This window comes from Eschrichtius robustus, chromosome 20 (genome assembly GCF_028021215.1).
Source record: "Eschrichtius robustus isolate mEscRob2 chromosome 20, mEscRob2.pri, whole genome shotgun sequence".
Lineage (NCBI taxonomy): Eukaryota > Metazoa > Chordata > Mammalia > Artiodactyla > Eschrichtiidae > Eschrichtius > Eschrichtius robustus.
In genome coordinates, this window is record NC_090843.1 from 19,242,478 (window position 1) to 19,263,496 (window position 21,019).

The 21,019-nt window shown below is 55.7% G+C and overlaps 2 protein-coding genes and 1 non-coding gene across 4 annotated transcripts in view; 1 reads left to right on the top strand and 2 right to left on the bottom strand.

Moving 5' to 3' along the window:
• The first annotated feature begins 1,035 nt into the window (after positions 1-1,035).
• On the top strand, positions 1,036-2,675 carry CSF3 (colony stimulating factor 3). Its single transcript, XM_068531134.1, has 5 exons — positions 1,036-1,060; positions 1,174-1,328; positions 1,770-1,877; positions 2,025-2,171; positions 2,511-2,675. The coding sequence occupies exons 1-5, from the start codon at positions 1,048-1,050 to the stop codon at positions 2,673-2,675; spliced, it is 588 nt and encodes a 195-aa protein (XP_068387235.1). The 5' UTR covers positions 1,036-1,047.
• Positions 2,676-4,825: 2,150 nt separating this feature from the next.
• The window catches only part of MED24 (mediator complex subunit 24), a 32,030-nt gene continuing 15,836 nt past the window's right edge, over positions 4,826-21,019 (bottom strand). Inside the window, exons 5-27 of one of the 2 annotated variants that reach the window (XM_068531081.1) lie at positions 18,807-18,845; positions 18,384-18,457; positions 17,787-18,019; positions 16,031-16,142; positions 15,729-15,879; positions 15,323-15,436; positions 14,764-14,811; positions 14,272-14,354; positions 13,900-13,986; positions 13,348-13,459; positions 12,748-12,890; positions 11,940-11,977; positions 11,415-11,497; positions 10,896-11,074; positions 10,678-10,777; positions 10,188-10,363; positions 8,053-8,317; positions 7,571-7,752; positions 7,304-7,394; positions 6,882-6,981; positions 5,933-6,013; positions 5,529-5,677; positions 4,826-5,366 (exon numbers count right to left, since the gene is read on the bottom strand). In XM_068531081.1, the coding sequence (XP_068387182.1) occupies positions 5,250-5,366; positions 5,529-5,677; positions 5,933-6,013; positions 6,882-6,981; positions 7,304-7,394; positions 7,571-7,752; positions 8,053-8,317; positions 10,188-10,363; positions 10,678-10,777; positions 10,896-11,074; positions 11,415-11,497; positions 11,940-11,977; positions 12,748-12,890; positions 13,348-13,459; positions 13,900-13,986; positions 14,272-14,354; positions 14,764-14,811; positions 15,323-15,436; positions 15,729-15,879; positions 16,031-16,142; positions 17,787-18,019; positions 18,384-18,457; positions 18,807-18,845 (2,757 nt within the window). In that variant the 3' untranslated portion in view covers positions 4,826-5,249. Of the gene's footprint in view, positions 5,367-5,478; positions 5,678-5,932; positions 6,014-6,881; positions 6,982-7,303; positions 7,395-7,570; positions 7,753-8,052; positions 8,318-10,187; positions 10,364-10,677; positions 10,778-10,895; positions 11,075-11,414; positions 11,498-11,939; positions 11,978-12,747; positions 12,891-13,347; positions 13,460-13,899; positions 13,987-14,271; positions 14,355-14,763; positions 14,812-15,322; positions 15,437-15,728; positions 15,880-16,030; positions 16,143-17,786; positions 18,020-18,383; positions 18,458-18,806; positions 18,846-21,019 lie in introns of both variants that reach the window. The other variant, XM_068531082.1, reaches the window with a different exon arrangement.
• On the bottom strand, positions 11,576-11,679 carry LOC137755682 (small nucleolar RNA SNORD124). Its single transcript, XR_011072072.1, has one exon. It is a non-coding gene; the product is annotated as a small nucleolar RNA SNORD124 (small nucleolar RNA).

Consider the following 21,019-nt stretch of genomic DNA (forward strand, 5'->3'; position numbering starts at 1 on the left):
CAAAGTCCCTTCCAGCGCTAACAGTATGTGGTTCTCGGGTTTGAAGCCGGGTGGTTTCTTCTTTCTCACCCTAGCCCTTCTCCACTCAGGGCAGCACACACATGCCCGCTGGCAGTGAACCTGGCCAGGGAAGCCACCTGTCCCAGACCCTCAACTCCAAAGCACTGCGACACTAGGGGGGAGGGGCAGTGTGGGCGGGAGGAGGAGGAAGGGCAAGGTCAGGTGAACCTGAACCGAGAGCCTCAAAGGGTCTTGCTTCATTCGGGACACACATCCGGTTTCCTCTGGTCTCTGCCAGGATTCCGGGGGCTTAAAGGAATGAGTCATGGGGGGGATTGGGGAGTTCCCAGCTAACCAGTTCGGCACAGGAACCAGGATGATGCCGCTCAACATGTGGGGTGGGGACAGGAGGCAAGACCCCAGTGTTCCTATCTCAGGCCCCTGGCCCCTCAAGAGGGCACTCAGAGAGGCAGCCTCTGGGAATTGGGGGGATAGAAATAGGGCAACTAGTTTCTTCCTTCTCAGAATTGGTGGCCTAGGGAGCAGGTGGCTTGAGAATCCCAAGGGAGAGTGGCAAATGGGGCTGATCCAGGAGATGTGCCAGGGGAGGGCGGGAGGGAGGGCCCCGAGGCCTAGGCCTGCCTCTTCCCTAGGGTCGACCAGACTCCAGCCTCCCTGGCTTTTATCATTGGCTCAGCTTTTGTTCAGCGGTTCAGTTCAAACACTCTGGGGCAATTCAGACCTGGGTGGGGCTGAGGGGAGGAAGGGAGTTTGATGGGGGCAAGACGTCAAAGAAGAATCAGAGATTCCACAATTTCACAAAACTTTCGCAAACACTTTTTTTGTCCCAACCCCCCTGCATTGTCCTGGACACCAAATTTGCATAAATCTTGGGAAGTTATTACTAAGCCTTAGTCGCAGCACCAGGTAATTTCCTCCCAGGCCTCCATGGGCTTGTGTATAAAGGCCCCTGGACCTGGTCCCTGACAGAACCCAGAACCTACAGACCCATCCAGACCCCCGGCTGAACCTGCTGCCCAGAGCCCCATGAAGCTGATGGGTGAGTGTCCGGGCCCCAGGAGGGGAGAGCTGCGGGGGCCGTAGTGGCAGAGGGCAGGGTCCCTGGGCTCCCAGAAAGGTCTGCACGTCTCCTGAGCCCCTGTCTGCTCCCAGCCCTGCAGCTGCTGCTCTGGCACAGTGCACTCTGGATGGTGCAAGAAGCCACCCCCCTCGGCCCTGCCAGCTCCCTGCCCCAGAGCTTCCTGCTTAAGTGCTTAGAGCAAGTGAGGAAAATCCAGGCTGATGGCACCGAGCTGCAGGAGAGGCTGGTGAGTGAGGGCAGCCTGCGGAGGGGCGGGGAGGGGATAGAGATGCTGCAGCAGGGGGCAGGGAGGAAAGAAGTTGCGCAGGGCAGAGCTGAGGGGAGAGAGAGAAGCAGAGGGAAGCAAAGGGAAGCAAAGGGAAGCAAAGGGAACCGTGGGGAAGACGGCATCAGGAAGGGACATGGGATGGGAGAGGAGAGACTCAGGGGAAATGGGAGAAAATTAGGAGAGGCAGAGCCCTGGGCGGCTGGTGGGGAACTGGGGGAAGAACCCCTACGGGACAGTGCTGGGAGGGGCTGGCTGGGGGCTTGGACGGAGGAACGGGGCTGAGAAGCCTGGCAGGACGTGGAGGGAGGGGAAGATGTGGATGTGGAGAGGTGGGGGCACTCGGGAAGGAGCCGCCCGGCTCTGCCAGTGCCCCTCACTCAGCATCCTTCCCATCCCCAGTGTACCACCCACAAGCTGTGCCACCCTGAGGAGCTGGTGCTGCTTGGGCACTCTCTGGGCATCCCCCAGGCTTCCCTGAGTAGCTGCTCCAGCCAGGCCCTGCAGCTGGTGAGTGTCCGGAGGGGAGAAGGGAGATGAGGGGGACGGGCGGGAAAGGATGACCTGGAAGGCTCCCCAGTCCTCCAGGCTCCATGCTGGGGCCCTGAGGGGAGCAGCCCAGGCAGCGTCCCCTGACTCTCCTATCCCATCTCCCAGACAGGCTGCCTGAGCCAGCTGCACGGCGGCCTCTTCCTCTACCAGGGCCTCCTGCAGGCCTTGGCGGGGATCTCCCCAGAGTTGGCCCCCACCTTGGACATACTGCAGCTGGACGTCACCGACTTTGGCACCAACATCTGGCTGCAGGTGAGTCTCTTTGGGAGCAGCAAGCGTTAGGGGCCCAGACCGAGCCGGTCCTCAAATGTGGTGCTGCCAGCCTGGGGACCCCGGAGTTCTCTAGGGCTGGGGCAGGAACATTCTCGGTGGGCTGGATGTAGGGAGCTACCACCTCATCCCAGGACCCTCCCCCATCCCCCCTAGTTGAGGGCATGAGGCGGGGTCACTGGACCTTAAAGAGACCTGGGTTCGGTCCTGGCTTCACCATGAACCCTGGATCGTCTGCAGCCCATCAGCCCTTCGCCTTTCCTCCCTGTGCTAACTACCCACTCAGCAGGGCCTGATTGCTGACCTCATCTTCCCCCACAGATGGAAGACCTGGGGGTGGCCCCTGCCGTGCAGCCCACCCAGGGCCCCATGCCGACCTTCACCTCGGCCTTCCAGCGCCGGGCAGGAGGGGTCCTGGTTGCTTCCAAGCTGCAGAGCTTCCTGGAGCTCGCGTACCGTGTCCTGCGCTACCTGGCCGAGCCCTGAGCAAAGCCCTCCCTCTCCAGTGTATTTATCTCTATTTAATATTTATGCTTATTTAAACCTAGTATTTAAAGACGGGGAAGACAGAAAGGAGCCCCAGACTCCTGGGTCCTTCCCTGCACCTCCAAGTTTCATTCTCCTGCCTGTAGCAGGGAGAAAAACTCCCGTCTTCCCGTCCCCTGGACTGGGAGGGAGTTGGTAAATACCAAGTATTACTTCCTGTGACTGCTCCCTGCCTGGCTCCGTGGTGGGCTCTGGGGAGAGCCACAGCGAACCCCTACCCTGAGGGTGCCTACCTCGGGGCCCTTGGAATCATCGGGAAGTCTCCCACGTGGGAGATGAGACAGCCCTGTTTAATATTTAAACAGCAGTGTTCCCCAACTGGGTCCTTGCACCCCTGGCTCTGGCCTGACTTGGCTGCTTCCCTTGAGTCCCCTTTGCCTCGGGCACGAAGCCCGTCAGAGGCAGCCGGAGCCGGGACGCTTGACCCTGGGGTCCCGCAAATTTGCTGGGGAATCGTTTTAAGATTTTTTGGGGGCACATTTTGACTCCTTGTGTGGGGAGCCCAGGCATCAGCGACGCCTCTTGTTTTTCTGGATGCGCTACAGACACCATCAGGCTAGTGGCGCCTGCCCCACCCCGCCGGGGTCAGGGTCGGGATTCTGACTCCTTTTCAGGCTGGGCAGTCGTGTCTCTGCCTTGCCGGGTGGGACTGGGAATGTGGGAGGGAAAAGATGAGGGGGCTCGTGTGACGGGGTGTGAGAGGGACGCTCGACTGTTCACCTTCCCCCTCAGCCCCCACTTTCTCATTGTAGCCAAACTTCACGATAATAAAGTGTTTGTCTCCAGTAAATGTCCTTCCTCCTTCTTGAGTCCAGCTGGTGCCTGGCCAGGGGTCGCGGGCGGGGAGTTGAATGGAGGGCGAGGCCCGAAGGAGGGGAAGAGGAGGTGCACCCACTGTGTGCAGACACTGGGCCGGGTGCTAGGACACGGCAGTGAACAAGGCAGGCGTGGTCCCTGCCCTCGTGGAGCCACCGCCTAGCAGGGAGGATGGAAAGTAGATGGGTCACCCGTACCGGGAGAGGAGAGAGTAGGGTTGGGAGAGGGGGACGGGGGGCTCAACAGTCCAGACACAGATGGACACGGGCCTGAAGTGAGGGAGGATTTAACATGTGCACAGGGCTTCAGTTTACCATCTTCCATAAACCTTCACCCATCCATGCTCACAGCTGCCCACAAAGATAGAATTATGAAGGGCCTTTTACCGATTAGGAAGCTGAGGTCAAGGTGACAGCTTGGGTTGGACCCCAAATTCCAGGCTCTGCACTTCTGTCCGTCAAGCACTGCCTCTGATCTGGCAGGGAGCCCGCAGCCTTCCTACCTGTCTCGGGCCTCATGGGCTGAAGAGGCCTGAGCTCACACCTGGGGAGACCGGAGGGGCCGCTTCACAGCACAGGTTCAAGACAAGCCTCTCTGTGCTCTCAGCTGAAGACGCACGTATGCTTCCAGGCTGCCACCACCAGACCAAGGACGTCCAGATGGCCAACCAGTCCCCAGGTCCCCTCCCAAGACTTCCCCATCCTCAGCTCCTGAGTCACTTCCCACTTCCCTTCCCCATCTGGTTCCTTAGAAGCAGGGTCGGGCTGAGTGGGGCTAGAACCCGCAGCTGCACGGCTCAGGGTCCCCCCCCGCCTCTAGTTGGTCCTGAAGAAACGGGGCTTGGAGACGAGCAGGCAAAGAAGGGTTAAACAGAGTTCCTGCCTTCACCCCCCCTCATCCCTCAGCCCCTCACCCCTCATAGCCCCAGTCCTCTTCTGGAGAGGAAAGATCCAGCTCAGGGCCAGTCAGACGCTGGGTGGGGCTTGGCCGGGCTGGGGAACATCAGAACAGGACACCCTACCCCAGCACCAGCGGGCCTTTAGCCAAGACCTCTCCCTTTCCAGAGTAAGTCTGACTTTGCGAGGTGGGGGGAAGCGGCAGGCAGGTATGAGGAAGGGAAGCTGCTCCCGCCGCCCCGCCCCGCCCCTACTGAGTGCGGAAACAAGGGACCCTGAGCCCAGCCCTCCTCTGGGCACCCTCCTGCTCCCTCCACCACGGGCCGCACGGCATTCCCCACCCCCACCGCACACAGGCACCCACAGCACCAACAGGCACACAGGGATCCACAAGGTCTTTATTTACAAGCCAGCCCAGGTGAACACACCACGTGTAAAAAGAGATAATACATACATACACATATACCCTGCACCTATCAAGTTCCCCGGAGGTAAGCCCACCCTTGGAAGCGGGAGGCGCGCACAGGGGTCGGGCGGGAGGGCTGCAGTGAGACCGCCCTGAGTCAAGGAACCAGGCTGCTCACACGCATCAGGTACTGGCAGTGGGGAAGGAAATTATGAAAGAAACTGGGAGCTGTCTTAGAGGTCAGAAGTCAGGAGCAAGGGAAAGATCCGGAAACCGACCGAGGGCGGTTACACATTGTGGATATGAGCAATGATGCCTCATCTTTCCACACGGCCTTTTCTGAGGCGCCCGGGGCTGGGACCCTCCCTGCCAGCCCCTGCGGTCACTCCAAGCCCCTCAGAGGGCGGCAATGGCTTTGGCAGCCACCTGGCGGCCCAGGGGCAGGCTGAGGTCCGTGATGGCCAGAACCACCTTGGGGCTGGACATGGCTGACACCTTCACCAGTTCCGATACCTGTCAGACAGACAGACAGCTGCTCAGCAAGGTAACGGTGGGTGCGATGCCCAGGAGGAAGGAGCCCTCCCTACCGGCCGCCGGACCCCAAGCTCTCCTGAGACTTGCTGACCCGCTCTGAGCTGGAGGGTGGGCCGGCGGGCCCGGGGGCGCGGCACTCACGGTGGTAAAGGGCATGAACTGCAGGATGCTGCCTCGGCCGCCCTGCTCCAGGCAGCCCACGCAGTCCTCCATGAACCACTGCACGAACTGCGTGTGGGGACCGGCGGTCCGAGACCCCAGGATGGAGGAAATGAGCAGGAACAGGTTGGCTGTGAGGAAAGGGTGGCGGGGGAAGGAGAAGGATTCCGTGAGAAGGGTTTGCGAAGAGGTCAGATTCTGGGAGAAGAAAGAAGTGCTAAGGGTGTCCCCCCAAATGCGGACGTCAAAGAGAGAAAGTACAAAGGAAAGCTGGGGGCGAGCCAGAGAGGGACGAGGTGGGGGCCCGGGGGAGACAGGAGAGCTGGCAATCAGCCGAGACGGAGGGCCGAGGGGAGGAGGGTCAGAGCAGGGGTGGGAGGACTCACCCAGGACTCGGTTCAGCGGGTCCCTCATGTTAACCGTGTGGAGCTGGGAGGCCGACAGGGAGCTGCTCATGGACCGGTCCGCTGCGGGGCAAGTGAGGGAGCACTGAGGAAACGGCCTCCTGCGTTCCAAACCGCCGCCCACGGGAGCCCTCACCTGTCGGGGGTGGAGGGCCCGGCCGGAGAAGATGCTTGGGTCCAGTCACACGGGCCCCAAATACAGACTTCCCCACAAGCAGGTAAGAGAGAAGAACTACCATCTGGTCAGCACCGCCAGGTGCCAATCTGCGGGCTGCATATGGCTGAAACCGCCAATCCTCACGTCTCCATTTTATAGACAAAGAAGCTGAGACTAAGATTTGCTAAGTAACTAGCCAAAGGTCATAGCATCTTTCCTCTGTTCAAGTGCACCATTGGTCCCCTAGTCCCTAAAAGACCTCAGAGAAACTTCTAGGCTCAGGAGAAATCTCTGGAAACAGGAAAAATTAAATGCCACGGAAGAGCCCTTAGCAGGGAGAGGCGATGACATCTAGGGAAGCAGGTGGAGTCAGGGTGCTCTCCAGGCAGGAAGAGTGGGAAGCAGTCCCAAGTACCAGCCCAGGCCTGCTCCAGGTCTCGGGGCCTGTTTCAGGGGAAGGAAGGCCAGAGCTGTGAGTCAGTGGCACAGACTGTGCCCAAGGCACTGAACTCATCGCCGTGAGGAGTGGGGAAGGGTCAACTATGCACCCCGGGCTGGGATGGGATCTGGGCAGAAGAGCTTCAGCCCTGAGGGAGTGATCCACAGCAACCTTTGGTCGCTCGAGGATAGGAAACAGAGCAGCTGTAGGGGACAGAATGGGGCAGACTCCTACCACAGCCTCTCTGACCAGCCAGCGAGATGCAGAGCAGCTCTCAGAAGGAGTGAGTTCCCGGGAAAGGAAACAGCCCGCCCGGCCCCTGTCCACACACTCACTGGGACTCGAAAGGATATTTGCATCTTCCTCATTGGAGCTCAGCAGTCGCATCAGCTTCGAGGGCTGCATGTCATCCAAGGGGAAGAGGCTGATGTAATCCTGGGGGGCAGGAGAGCCACTGTTACCCACAGCTGCATCCCCAAATCTTCCAGGACTGGGAAGAGGGCTGGAGCTCAGGTCGGAGTCAAGCCCCCATAGGCCGCAGGCAGCATCTCCAGGGGGTCAGCTTCCCTCTCCTCACCCCTCCCACTACCTTAGGGAGAGACCCTCCCACACAGTCACCCCTGACACAGTGGCCCAGAGGCAGGGACCATGCCTGGCTGCCTGTGCCCGGAGAGGCGCCTCTTACCAGAAGAGGCTCAGTGAACATCTGCTGAACAAGCACAAGGGCAGTGAACGGGGGAAGGGGCCCCTATCCTACCTCGATGTCTTCACGCTGTCTCTTCTTTTGGCGGGAGGACGCCTGCCCCTTGTGGGAAGAGTAGGAACTCAGGGCACACCAGACGGCCAGCCTGGCAAAGGGGTCCAGGAAAAGGGGGTAAAATCAAAGAGGCCCCAACGCGGTTTCTGTGCCCATGCTGATCAGGCCCCACCCGACAGGGCTTCCCCACAGCCCAGCTTCCTGGGTGGCCCAGGCAGGGTGCCCACTCCGGGCTGGGGGGACTTAAGGCTCTCCACAAAATCCTACTTGGCGAGAGCGGTGCCAGGGGGGTCCATGAGGCTGTGCCACTTGGAGGAGTCGGTGAGCAGGCCAGGCAGGATGTGGCCCAGCAGGACCAGGGTCACTTGCTGCATGTCCAGACAGAAGATGGAGTAGAGCAGCTCCACCGCCCGCAGCGTGTGCTCCTTGCGCGTCTCCTTCAACAGCTCCTGGATGGACGGGGCAGAGGAGGACCGAGGAGCTGAGGGCCCTCAACGTGGCCAATGACGTCCTGCAACTCCCTTCAGACCCCAGGAGCTCCCGAGGCGAGGAGCGGCCTCTGGAGTCCAAGGAATCTTCTCTGCATTCAGTGGGCCTCGCAGAGAAGCCCGGCCGACTGGGCTGGGGGTTGGGAAACCAGAGGACCAGACCACGCTTGGTCCTGTCAGGCGTCTTCTCAGCTGTCTCCAGCAGTCTGAGGACGCCTGCTCCCCCCAGCCCACCCCCACCCCCACCCCCGACCCCAGTACCTTAATCAGGTTGTTGCAGAACCAGTAGACGCCTCCCATGTGCAGCAGGGTGTCAAAGATGTGGATGGAGCGACTGTCCACCCATCCCTTCTCCAGCACCTTAGCAAATATGTCCGTCAGCACCTCCTTGATGGGTCGCTTGGGGGGCAGCAGGTTCCAGTAGGGCATGGTGTCCATGCCCGTGGACGGGAACTTGATCTGTGTGGCCGTCTGCTGCAGCACGTCCGCACACATATGCTCCAGGATGGAGCTCATGATCACCACCCTGATGGGAGGAGGGAGGCGGGAGGGCCTGTGGTTCAGGCAGCAGCAGGTTCAATAGCTGGGGTGGGGGCAGGAACATGCAGGCCCGACTCTTCCCAGGACTCGGAATACCAAATTAACCCCATTCTATGCTGAGGGAGGAGACAAGGGGAAGTTGCAAACCCCTAGGAGACCTGACCCCACGAGTCCTGCTCCGGCACCAGCCTACGGGGGGTGGGGGCACTTGCCTCCCCCAGGTCATTCTAGCAATATATTCATACTTTCTCTCACTCTCTCTCTCCAACTTCCTCCATCCCCCAGGCCTGGGCCCCGACAATCCTCTGGCATAAATAAATACAATCACTTCCCTCTAGGCTGAGTGCCTGCGGGGGTTCCCCACCCAGCCTTGGCCTCCTCCCAAAGTAACTGTTACTTCCAGGACAGGGGCCCAAGGGCTGCCCCACAAGACTTTTCCCGGCCGTTGGTAGCTGGGCAAATGTAAGTGTATATCCAGGAATTTTCTCATGAAGAGTCTTCGACAGTGAATGCAGGCCTGGGCCTGAGCGCTAACCGTTCGGGGAACACTGGGTGGCTCTGGGAAAGTCACCATGACTTTCACGGCCACTATTTCCACCTGCATGATGGAGCCACAGATTTCCCAGATAGGAGTCAGGGTGCTTAGAATGGATTACGTCATAGAAAACAGTCCATTACTTTTGCGGGGAGGATGATGAGGGAGGGGAGGAATAAAGAGGAGGCGAGGGAAAAAAGAGGAGATGTCATTTTACAGACCCTCCCAACCTCATTTCAGCTCAGTGTTTCCACTTCTCTTAAAAGACATCCTGATGGCTACCTGGTGGGTCATCACTCATAACTCATTGCTTGGTGCATGCCCACGTTCATAGCAGCACTATTCACAAAAGCCAAGAAGTGAAAGAAACCCACGTGTCCATCAACCAAGGGATGGATAAGCAAAATGTAGTATACACATACAATCCAGCCTTAAAAAGGAAGGAAATTCTGACACATGCAATGACATGGTTGAACCTCGGGGACATTACACAAAGTGAGATATGCCCGCCACAAAAAGACAAACACTATATGATTCCACTTACATGGGGTACCTAAAGAAGTCATATTCATAGAAACAGAAAGTAGGACGGTGGTTGCCAGGGGCTGGGGGAAGGACAGGAAGGGGTGTTGTTTAACGGGTCCAGGTTCAGATTTACAAGATGAAAAAGTTCTGGATATGTTTCACAACAGTGTGAATATACTTAACACACTACTGAACTGTACCCTTAAAAATGGTTAAGGTGGTAAACTTTATGTTATGTAGTTTTTACCATATTGTTTTAAAAAAGCTTATTGGATGGGCAAATGAACCAACACCACTGAACTCAACACAGCTGAAGTCGCTAGGGAGGTCCTCGAAGTCCCTGAAAAGCCCAGGCAGGAAAATGGCACAGAAGATAGCTGGGCCTGGAGGGGCAGGGCAGGGAGGGGGTGGACAGGCCCAAGGCCTATAAAATCTACAGATGGGCTCACAGTTCCTTAAGAGTGACAGAGCTAAGATAACCATTCCGTTCTGGCAAGCCAGCTCCCCAGGACTCGAGCTCTTTGAGGGCAGGAATCATCGCCACGTGGGGTCTGTAGTTCTGGCGCACACACAGCAGGTGCTGGATAATAACACTCCCGGCACAGAGACACACACTAAGTGTTGCTCAGTCAGTGAGTGAAGACGTGACTGAGAACGTGAGTGAGTGAGGAAGAGAGTGCACAGGCGAGCGGCACGTTTGGGAAGGTAAGAGAAGAGGAAGAGAGTGGTTTCTGGAGGCGCTGCCTTCTCAGGACAGACCTGCAGAGTTCCAGAAGGGAGGGGATGGGCCACTGACCTCTCGTTGTAGAACTGCAGGGTGTTCTCGCTGTACAGCGGCCCTGCCAGCTGGCGGATCATCTGCAGCGACTTCTCACGCTCGTCCAGCCCCAGCATCCGCACGTGGGCCACAAGCCAGGCCACGGCACACACTGCCAGGCTGCACACCTTCCCCTTGATGTTATCGGTGATTTTCTGGGGGAGGGGAAAAGGGTGATGGGGCCACCCTCTCCCCTTCCCTGGCCACCACTTGCCCCGGCCTCCGTGGGCAGCTCAACGCGGCAGTGGGATCCAGGGCCACGTTCCACGCCTCTTTTCACCACAAGTTTGATTCTCCCCAAGTTCCCTGTCGGGGAGGGAGCAGCTAAGACTCTGACTACAGAAAGATCAAGAGCCACACACAGGCTCCTGGATTAAGGGCCTTTTCGTTGTTACGAAATCTAACAAGCTATCGAAGACTGCCTCTGAGTCTCAGGGAAGAGAGAAGGCTGCTGGAAAGGTGGGGCTACCTGGATGGACTCAAAGGCCAGCACCCCATTCTCCCAGGCATTGAGGATTTCCAAGATGGCCGCCGAAATGTTGAGACAGGCTTCATGCCACTTCATCTGCCTACAAGAGGGTGGGAATGGCAGAAAAATCACCACTGGGGGGCGTGGGATGGGCTGAGGGAGAGGGTCTGGGCCCTACCCGCACTACCACCCTTGGAGTGGGCGCCCAGGCCACTGACACCAGCTTTATCTCCGAGGAATTGTTGAGCAGAGCCACCAGGGACTCCACTTTGGTGGAGTCGGGCCGGAAGCAGGGGTGGTCAGGGTTCAGGATTTTTCCCTCCTCGGGCATGCAAGTCTGCATCCAGGTCTCAAAGAAGAACACCTCTCCTCCCGTGTTTGACTCGGACAGGATCACCTGAGAAAGGAGGGGGGTTGGGAGGTGCAGCACCCTGCACCTGGTTTCCTGCCCAGTGGCTTCCCAGCTCCCAGCCTGAAGAACTGGGGACAAATTGATCTGAGGGAGAAAGACAGGGGCTATGCTGCCACCCAGTGGTGGGTGTGGAACTGAAGGATTCAGGACATGACAAGGGGGCATCTATTGACTTGGGGCGGGGGCATCTGATTTCTGCAGCCAGGAGAACTGGCTTGGGACACTGACAGGGGGTGGGGTAGGGGTGTGAGGTGGGGAGAGTTATTGGTTGTTACCTTCCCCTTTGTCCCAAGTGCCCCAATCCTGACTGCTCCCCGTCACTCACCTCTGAGCCATAGGTCTGGGCCACGTGGCACAGCATGAGAAAGGAGATGTCAAAGAGCAAGGCTCGAACTGAGGCCGCCTTGGCTGTGAAGGATGAAAAGGCTGACCCCTAGCCTAGGGCAGGGGCCCAAAGGCCTTGTCTGGGTCGGGAGGGGCTCAGGATCTGCCTCGAGGAAGGTCAGGGACCGAGTGGCTCCTTCAAAGCTCTGAGGCTCAGAATCCTTTTCTTGAGTCTCAGTTGGAACATCATCCCTTCCTTGGAACCAAAGACTCCTGAACCCTCCTTTCCCCCAACACCTGACCAAATCGTAACAGGGGATGGAGAGAGACAAAGGGTGGTTTGGGAAGAATGCTTTTCCCAGCATGACCCTCTTTCAAGGCTCCCCAAAAGCTTCAGTCAGCCATGCCTAGGGGAGAACACAGCCTCCCCGGGATGAGCAAAAGCGCTCGCTTCCCTCCCCTGTTCTCTCCCTCCACACCCCTCCTTCAGCACCACTGGGTCTGGGGGCGTGTGGCGCTGACTTACTGCTTTCTTCACTGCGGTGTGTCGTGAATTCGTTCAAACTGCAGAAGGAATGGAGACAGGTCGCATCAACCAGGGCAAGGGCTGGGCAGCGGCTGGGATCAGGGGCTCCGCCCACTAGAGTCTGAATTATGGGTTCAACTTAAAAGGAACACCATTGCTACAGAAACAAGAACTCTCTTTTTAAAAGACTTCCAAGGCCTAGAGAATGGCTCACTGAATGGAACAACCTTCTATACATCAAATTCCAGGTCAATCCACAAAGTCAGCAGAATTTGAGAGTCCCTTATTAATAAGTGGGTATGAACACAATCCCTCCACATCTGCTGTTCAACACCTCGTCACCTTGCCAAACACCTCCACTCCATCCTCGGCTGAAGAGAAAACAGCACTTCATGTCCAGAGAATGGGCCCTTCCCCCAGGTCTCCAGCTGGGATGCTCTGCCTTGGCATCTCTGGGGAGACTCAGACCCCAGTGCCTCGCCCTCATTCTGCCACCTCCTCCTTTGTTTTTTGCTTTCTTCCTTTTTAATATTTATTTATTTATATTTGGCTGTGCCGGGTCTTAGTTGCGGCACACGGGATCTTCATTGCAGCATGTGGGATCTTTCAGCTGCGGCATGTGAACTCTTAGTTGTAGCATGTGAACTCCTAGTTGCGGCATGTGGGGTCTAGTTCCCTGACAAGGGATCGAACCTGGGCCCCCTGCATCGGGAGCACAGAGTCCTAGCCACTGGGCCACCAGGGAAGTCCCCACCTCCTCCTTCACACTTGCCTCCCAGACCCCGGTCAGGGGCTCAGGCTTCCTTACTTGATGAATTTCCGGGCAAAGGACTTAAGCTTCCCAGTGGCCGCAGCAGCAGCCAGCAGCAAGTCCAGGCTCTTCCCAGACAGCATGTGGCCCAGGACCCCTAGCAGCCCCTCCGGGGACTTGGAGTGGTCTGCATCCATTGTCTGGGGACAAGACAGGACATCAAGTCCTGAAGGACACTGAAGACCCCCCAGATACAGCCTAGCCACAGTTTCTCTCTCTGCATGTCTCCATTAAACGGGATACCAGGACCTGCCATTTAATCGACATCTGACTCCAATCTGGAAATCCGTTCCTTAAATTCTTTGCTCTCCGATCCATTCCTCTCAACTAAACTGGGACGATGGCGCTGGAGTCAGGATGGGCGAGGTCTCTGCTGTGCGATTCAGCGTTGTTTCCGCACCCACCACAGCGCCTGGCTGACCAGTGAAGCTCAACAAACACTTGTTTCCAGGGGCGCTTCCCTCAACTTCCCCCTTTCTCTACTTCCAAAGTAACCAGAAGAGAGAGAGGTCCGTGGCCTATTTACTTATCTGGAAGAAGAGGGAAACTGGAAAGAGGGAAGGCATGCCCCTGGTGGCAAGGGAACAGCGCACTCACCTTGAGGATGTTGGTGACGGTGGGCTCCGCGCGGAGGATCAGCCCGGGGTTGGGCTGGATGTTGGCATTTTCATCTGATTTCAGCTGGGGTGCGTGCTCCCGGTCTGCTTTGCTGTGGCCACAAGAGAAGGTCAGGGAACAGAGATGAATTCCTGACACGCTCCTTAGTCCAGGCCCAGAAGCAGAGGCACAGAGAAGGCGCGAAGCACATAAGCACCGCTGGGCTCGGTGATGCTCATGAAAGTGCATCCGGTATCGCAATTGCTTCAAACCGTCTCTAGTCCTTACATCTATTTTGAAAGTTCATTTAAGACTGAAGGGAAGTTTTACAATTTCTACTTCGATCACAAAGGAAGGCGAGGGTTAAAGCCCTAACAGTGCAAAACCCTGGTCTGCAGAAATCAGCGTCTCCTGTCCCTGGTAACCCTAGGTGTGGTTCCCGTCACCCACACTCAAACCCTCGACAGGAGGGGAAAGGCACCCAGCAGCCCAGTCTGGACATGAGGCGGGTGGTCAAGGGGCCCTTGGGCCAGCCCGGGAGCTCATACTTACCGCTTGGCCATGAGGTTGTTCGTACTGGCTTCAGACAGAAGCCCCTGCTTGCTACATTCTTGGAGTAGGAAATTTGTACAGTCACAGCTGTGAGGGAAAAAGATGATGGGGGGCCTAGGCATACTGCAGGGATTATTAATGGGGAGACGTGAGGCCCTGCCCAACATCCTCCCTCCTTTAGGGTGAAGAGCATTTTGAGGGCCTGAGGGAAGGGAGAGGGGCTTGGGCGCTCGGCAACCACAGGGCTACTGCCTCCTGCCCCTGCCGAGAGCAGGAGCAAGGAGCCAGTCCCCTGGTGCTGATCTGGCACAAAGAGCAGGGGAAGAGCCAGAACTCCTTCCAGTACAGCGAGGTGAGCAGGGGACCTCGTACTTGCAGCGCTGGTCAGCTTTGTCCAGCAAGGGCGTGAGCTTCAGCAGGAACTCAAAAGCAGAACTGACATCCTCGGTAAAGTCCTGCAAAAAGACAGAAACTGCCATCTGGCTTCCAGGTCCTCCGCTCCACCCATGGCCCGTGAGGCGGGCTCACGGAGACACCCTGCTGGGTACAGCAGCCTACAGGCCGGCCGTGCCCACTGCTGGCTTCCAGCGACTGGACGAGGACAGCATGGGGCATCGCTGCTCCCTGCCACCTCGGCCCTGGGCATCTCGGGCACTCGCGCCTCCGGAGCAGCCTGGCTGCCTTCTGTGCGTGGATGCCCGCGGATGCTCAGGGGATGCCCCCGCTTCCAGCCTTCCCCAGCACAAGGACGCACTACTGCCCAGGTAGGGCCAAGTGACCCTTCCCTTGCCCTCGTTTCTCCAGAGCTGTAACAAGGATTCACCCGTTCCCATGCCAACTCCCCAGCCCATTTCTTGAACTTACCTTGTCCCCATGGGAGTATTTCTTCAACTTCACCAAAACCTGTGGAATCTAGAGGGTGAGGCAGGGGGAAAAACAGGAAGCTCAATTTCTTCTCTCTTTCACCCAGAACGAAAGGCATCCCTTCCGTCCCCCTGCTCTGGGTTGAGACAGGAACACTCCTGCCCTGGAAGTGAGAGCACTCAAAGAGCCAAATGAGAAAGCTGACGTCTACCCAAGCGCCTGCTGCCCTCAGCCTGCAGGGCCCAGGAACCCCTCACTTCCGTGGCTCAACAAGGAAATGCTCTAAGTGAAAGTGGGCTCCCGGAGCTGCCCCGTGCCAACATGGCTGATGACCAAGCTCCCAGCACCTGTGGGCCAAGACATGGCAGAGGCCTGCCAAGCAGGCTGAACGGCCCTGGGACCTTCAGGGAAAATCACCAAGGGCAACTTGTGCTGGGGGACCTGGCAAGCTGGGCACGAAGTCAGCGGGGAGAAATGCGGGGCAAAGGTCCAGGGTGTCTCCGCTCTTCCTGAGAACCATCCTGAGACTGGCTCTCCGTGGCTCCCACGTCCCCGGTACCTTCAGGAAAGTGAAAGCTGTCCACTTGAGCTCCCCCGTGCCCTCAGGAGACTCGATGAGGCCCACGAAGCAGGCTTTCCAGATCTCCAGGACAAAGAGCGGGGTGGGGATATGCTGTGGGAAGACCCAAGGGAGAGCATAAGAGGGCGCCCCCCTACCCTCCCGTCTCCTGACCCCCCGGGGTCAGTGGGTCACAGGCGGGCAGCACAGGCACCTCCCCGACTCTTGTGCAAGAACCAGGGACAGCAGGTGACATGGCAGAACCATTCCACCTGACAGAACCATGCACGTTCCACCACGAATTAGGAGAAACCCTATTTCTCCCTTGAAAGACCAGAAGATCCTCCCTCCCGCCCCCGTACAGCCGGCCCACCCTGGGGACAGAGAAGCAGCCCTGGCCTCCCACCTGCATGCGTTTCACCATCATCAGCTGTTCCACCAGGGGCTGCGTCTCGCCCGTCAGGTTCATGGTGCCCTCAAGCAGGACCACCGCGTGGACGGTGGGGAAGCCAGTCTTGTGCAGCTGCTCAGAGTGCACGGACAGCATGCTGGGGATGCTGAGGGGACACGCAGGGGACAGCGTGCGGGGGGTGAGGAAGAGTCAGAGAGGAGGTGAGAGCAGAGGGGTCAGGGCCAGAGGCCACATCTTCCCACCCATACCCGGGCCTTTGCTCTTTCCCTTCACCGGATCACCCCGGGAGCAGGTACCTCCTAATGAGCGTGCCACACTGCTCAGCCTGGCTCCGGAGCTGGGGGTTGCTGAGACTGGCCAGGATCTCCCCAAGCTTCAAGAGACAATGCTCGATGGCAGTCCAGGAGGCTGGCAGAGAAAAGAAAATGCAGAGAATGATGGGGAGCAGAGGAGAGAGAGAGACTGGCCCCAAACTCCTTGACTTGGCCCCCCCTGGGCCCACAAAAACCACGCAGGGAGGCTTCCCCCGAGGATGGCGTGGAGGCTAGGGGCCTGAGGGCAGCATGCACTGTTTCCAGAATGGGGGTGAGCACCAATAATGAAGCCGCTAGAAACGATTCCCAGAAGCCCGATTCCTTAGGGGTCGCCCACAGCTGACTTCAGAGACTAGGTACGGCAGAAGACAGGCAGTGATAGGGAGAGGCCCAGGGGGCTTGCAGTCCAGTGGCCAGAACAGGGAGGTGACCACAAATCATTTCGAGAGTGGGCCAGCCTTGCCAGCGGCCACCGCTCTCCACCCCAGTCAAGCCGGATTCCTGAACAGCCTTCTGTGTTCACCTGCTCCCTGGCTGGGCCTTTGCTCTCGCTGTTCTCCCCTCTGAAAAGCCCCTCCTACTCACCTTCTCCCCTCACACTCTCACTATCCTGCGAGTCTATGCTCAAGCCCCAGCTCCTTTAACAACTTACCCAACTGGTCCAACCCACTGACCTCTTACTCCTAAATGCCTGAACTCATGGTCTATACCACATAGTTTGGCACTTATAAGTCACTTATCCTAGTTACACTTCCAGAGGGTCAAATGATGAATAATGGCACCAACTAGCCCATTAACCTCCATGTAGCATAGGGGAAAAAAAACAAAAAGATAAGACCTGAGATCCAATAAAATTAAGTTAAAAATTCATTCATTTTTCAGCCAATAAACATTTGTCAAGCGCTCTAAATAGATAAACTGTCAACACAGCCCATTTTTACATACTGATCACCTTTCTGGACTTTTCATAGCCAATAACCATATTTTGAGAAGTAATAAATATACTAATTCTATAACAAGTTCTTCAACCAGGTCCTAAAGACCTGGGTGTAACCCATTCCAGCATTCTCGTTACTGGAGAACAAGAGATCCTTAGGTAGTCCCAAGCCTCATCAGCAAGACCGTGGCCTTCAGGCCCCATGTCCAGAAATACCCGTGTTCCCTCCCACCAGGTGATCTGTCTGATCCCGGGCTCTGGAGGGTTCCAACATTTAATATCTGCACTTGAGTCGAGAGGCGTATGGCTCAACAGGCCTGGCAGCAGGCAGGTACTGCATTTAAAGGGATGTTTTAGGCAGCACTCAAACACAAAAGTTATTTGCTTTCAGATGAGTAACATGGAGACAAACACAGTGATGGATGGTGTGCTTGTCTTGTCCTCTCGTTTTTTCCATGTATATTATGTACTAGCCTTGCTCCCCACTAGCATGTACACTTGTTGAGGGCAGGGACCCTGCCACATGCCCCTTTGGTAGCCCCCCGCCCCCACCCCCAGCACCTGGCACAGTGCTGGGCATACAATAATGCTCAGTAAATACCTGTTGGTTGATTGGCTCGGGTGCCACCCTGCCCAAGTCCCTGGGATGTATGCAATGCTTATGGGGAGAAAAAAAAGGAAGTGGGATGATTTCAGATCCTCCTGGAAAAAAGTGGGATGGCATCCTGCCTCTCCCCTCTCAGTTAAAGAACCGGCTATGGGAGCAGTGACAGGTGGGGCTCAGGGAACCAGGGGACATACAGGCCTCCTCTAGTTTGGCGATGTGGAGCAGGGCCCGGTTCTTGGTGCTGCTGAGGGTCTTCTCCAGGCGCTGCAGGCACATGGCAAGCTGCTTCTCACCAGCCGCTGGGGTGCCGGCCTCCAGCCCCTCCCGGAGCCGCTCTGCAGAGGCTGCGGTGCAGCGCAGCAGCCAGTGGAGGGCGCTGAGAAGGGCCCGGCACAGCCCGATGCACTCCTCCGCTTTGCCGTGACAGCTACCGGGAAAGGATGCAAAATCTGTCTTTGATCCAAAGGCTGAAATCCGACCCACACCCATGTTCCCCAGAGTGCCTGGCACTCCCTTACTAGGGAAGAAAGTTGGGAAGCTTGCAAAGTCCTGGGGAAGACTGCCCTGTTGGCTTTCACTGGATAAGATTTCAAATGAGCTACTCCAAATAGAGAAGAGGCACTTTAGTCCTAAGGGAGTAAGTAGAAAAAGATGTGGATGGGTGGGTGCAGACGAGCAGGTGGGAAGAAGTGTGGGAACCAACAGAGGTGGTCTGAGCCTATATGCCGGGAGCTTCTCCTTTACACTAAGATAATGCTGGAAGGTGGTGAGCTCCTCATCCCTGCCATTACCTCAGTCGGTCACAAAACATGTCCATGATATCCAGCAAAGCCTGGACACACAGGTCCCGGGAAAAGTCATCAAACTGTGGAGAGAACAGTGGCGATGCGACGGAGTGTCCCAGTCACCCCCCGGTCTCACACGTGAGGCAGCTGGCACATTCAGGAGTCCTGCTCATCTTTCCTCCAACCCCAGGTTTCAGACTCGGCAGCCTTTCAACATTGGAAATTGGCTCCTAATTGCCAGTGCCCACTTCCCAGGATCCCCCTCCCTCTAATGGAAGGCAGCCATGCCAGCCAGAGGCATGCTGTGCTGCCTGCCCAGCCACAGAGGTCACTCGATCAGAGCAGTCAAGGAGGTGGGGCCCCATCTGTCACTACCACATCTCTGTCCCCCTCATCCCCCATCTAGCTTGTGAGTGGCTATGGTCATACCTTGCTGATTGCTGTGAGGACGGAGGAGTAGGACACCATCTGGAAGGAAAGAAGAAAGATAAAGTTCAGACAACTGGTGTCTGAGAGGAACAACACAGTTGAGAGGAACAAAACACAGACACTTAAAGTTGCTCCTAAAATCTCAACCCCTTCAAGAGGCCTTCCACAAGCCCAGAGGCAGTAACACCAGGCACTGTGCCCCCTGCTTCCATCAAACTCACTAAGACTGACAGCACCAGCATAAACCCACTAAGAAGATGATACGGGGGTATCCAAAGGGGCCATGTTTCATGTTCACCTGCCACACACTGTCCACCGTATAGTACGAGGTTTGACTGCTGGTGGGCAGAAGAATGGACACGAGTGAGGTCATGTTACTCTACTCCTGCAACTCCTACCAAGGGTGATTTTATCTGGACAAGAATGGAGACATACGAACTGTTCCTGCAATGAATAGGTAGTAACTCCACTTTGAAATAGGAAGTGAATTTCCATACACATACTCATTCTCTAGGATACCTCCAGGACACCACCCAAAGCTGAAATCCTTTCTCGGTGCTCCAAGTAATCCCCTTAGACCCATCATTACACAGTGGGTACCTGCTGCCCCCACCAAACTAGGAGCTCCTTGAAGACAAGGGTGCTTAGGGAGGGTGGGAGGGAGACGCAAGAGAGAGGAGATATGGGGATATATGTATACATATAGCTGATTCACTTTGTTATACGGCAGAAACTAACACAACGTTGTAAAGCAATTATACTCCAATAAAGATGTTAAAAAAAAAAAAAAAAAAGACAAGGGTGCTTTTACTCAGTGACCACCATCAACTTGTTAATGTTTGTAGAATGAATAAGTAAAACACACCCTTAGATCAATATTTCTCAAAGTAGCTTCCAAAGCTGCAATGTCCAATAGGGAAGCCACTAGCCACATATGGCTGTTTAAATTCAAGTTAAATAACATTAAAAATTCAGTTCCTTAGTCATAGTAACCACATTTCAGGTGCTCAACAGCCACATGGGGCTAGTGGCTGCTGTATTGGACAGTGCAGTTATAAAACATTTTTATCACTGTAGCAAGTTCTATTGGGTAATGCTGTTCCAAAGGGTCCTCAAGATGTTAAAAACTTTTACACATGCACAGAGCTTCTGTGTGATGTGAATTTGAAAAACCCTGAAATAAACATATACAAAGAGCTTTCTTTAAAGGGTTCTTTTAGAAAAGAACTTTCTTTACTGTAGGACTGCTCTTACCCATAACAATATACTTGTATACAATGAGACTCTCTAAGATCACTGGAGACGAAGCAAGCAATATTTTTCCAATGTATTTGACCAAGGAATCTCATTTAACTAGTATCTGCAAAACACATTTTGCAAAATGCCATCTGAACAGCAAGATCCCTGAGAACAGAAATCGTGTTAAATTTATATGTTTCCCTAGGACCTAGTCTGGGGCCTACCACATAGTAGGACTGCTTTGGTTTGATGAATTCTAGTAACTAGCATTCTGAAAAAATTTTACCTTAACACAAATTTCTATTAGTAAAACCTATTATCACCATTATACGATTGGAGATGTAGTTCAAAAGAAATAATCTGTCCTGAACGAAATCAAACCTTACAGAGAGCTTTTAAGTTGTCATATTTTTAAAAAATAATTATAGCATGCTGATCAAATATGAATAGTACTATAGAAAATAGTTACAACTCTATACTCAAAATCAGTGGCAAAATATACCAAAATAAAAAGCAGAATACAATGCCAGAAACTGTCAGGATAATCACCTGCCTCACAGGTTGTCTTCACTAGAGGAAAAGAAATTTCCAAAGATTTAAGAAGAAAGCTAGGGCTTCCCTGGTGGCGCAGTGGTTAAGAATCAGCCTGCCAAGGCAGGGGACACGGGTTCGAGCCCTGGTCCAGGAAGATCTCACATGCCGCGGAGCAACTAAGCCCGTGCATCACAACTACTGAGCCTACGCTCTAGAGCCCGCGAGCCAGAACTACTGAAGCCCACGAGCCGCAACTACTGAAGCCTGTGCACCTAGAGCCCGTGCTCCGCAGCAAGAGAAGCCACTGCAATGAGAAGCCCGTGCACCGCAAGGAAGAGTAGCCCCCGCTCGCCGCAACTAGAGAAAGCCCGCGTGCAGCAAAGAAGACCCAACGTAGCCAAAAATAACAAATAAATTTAAAAAAAAAAAAGAAGAAAGCT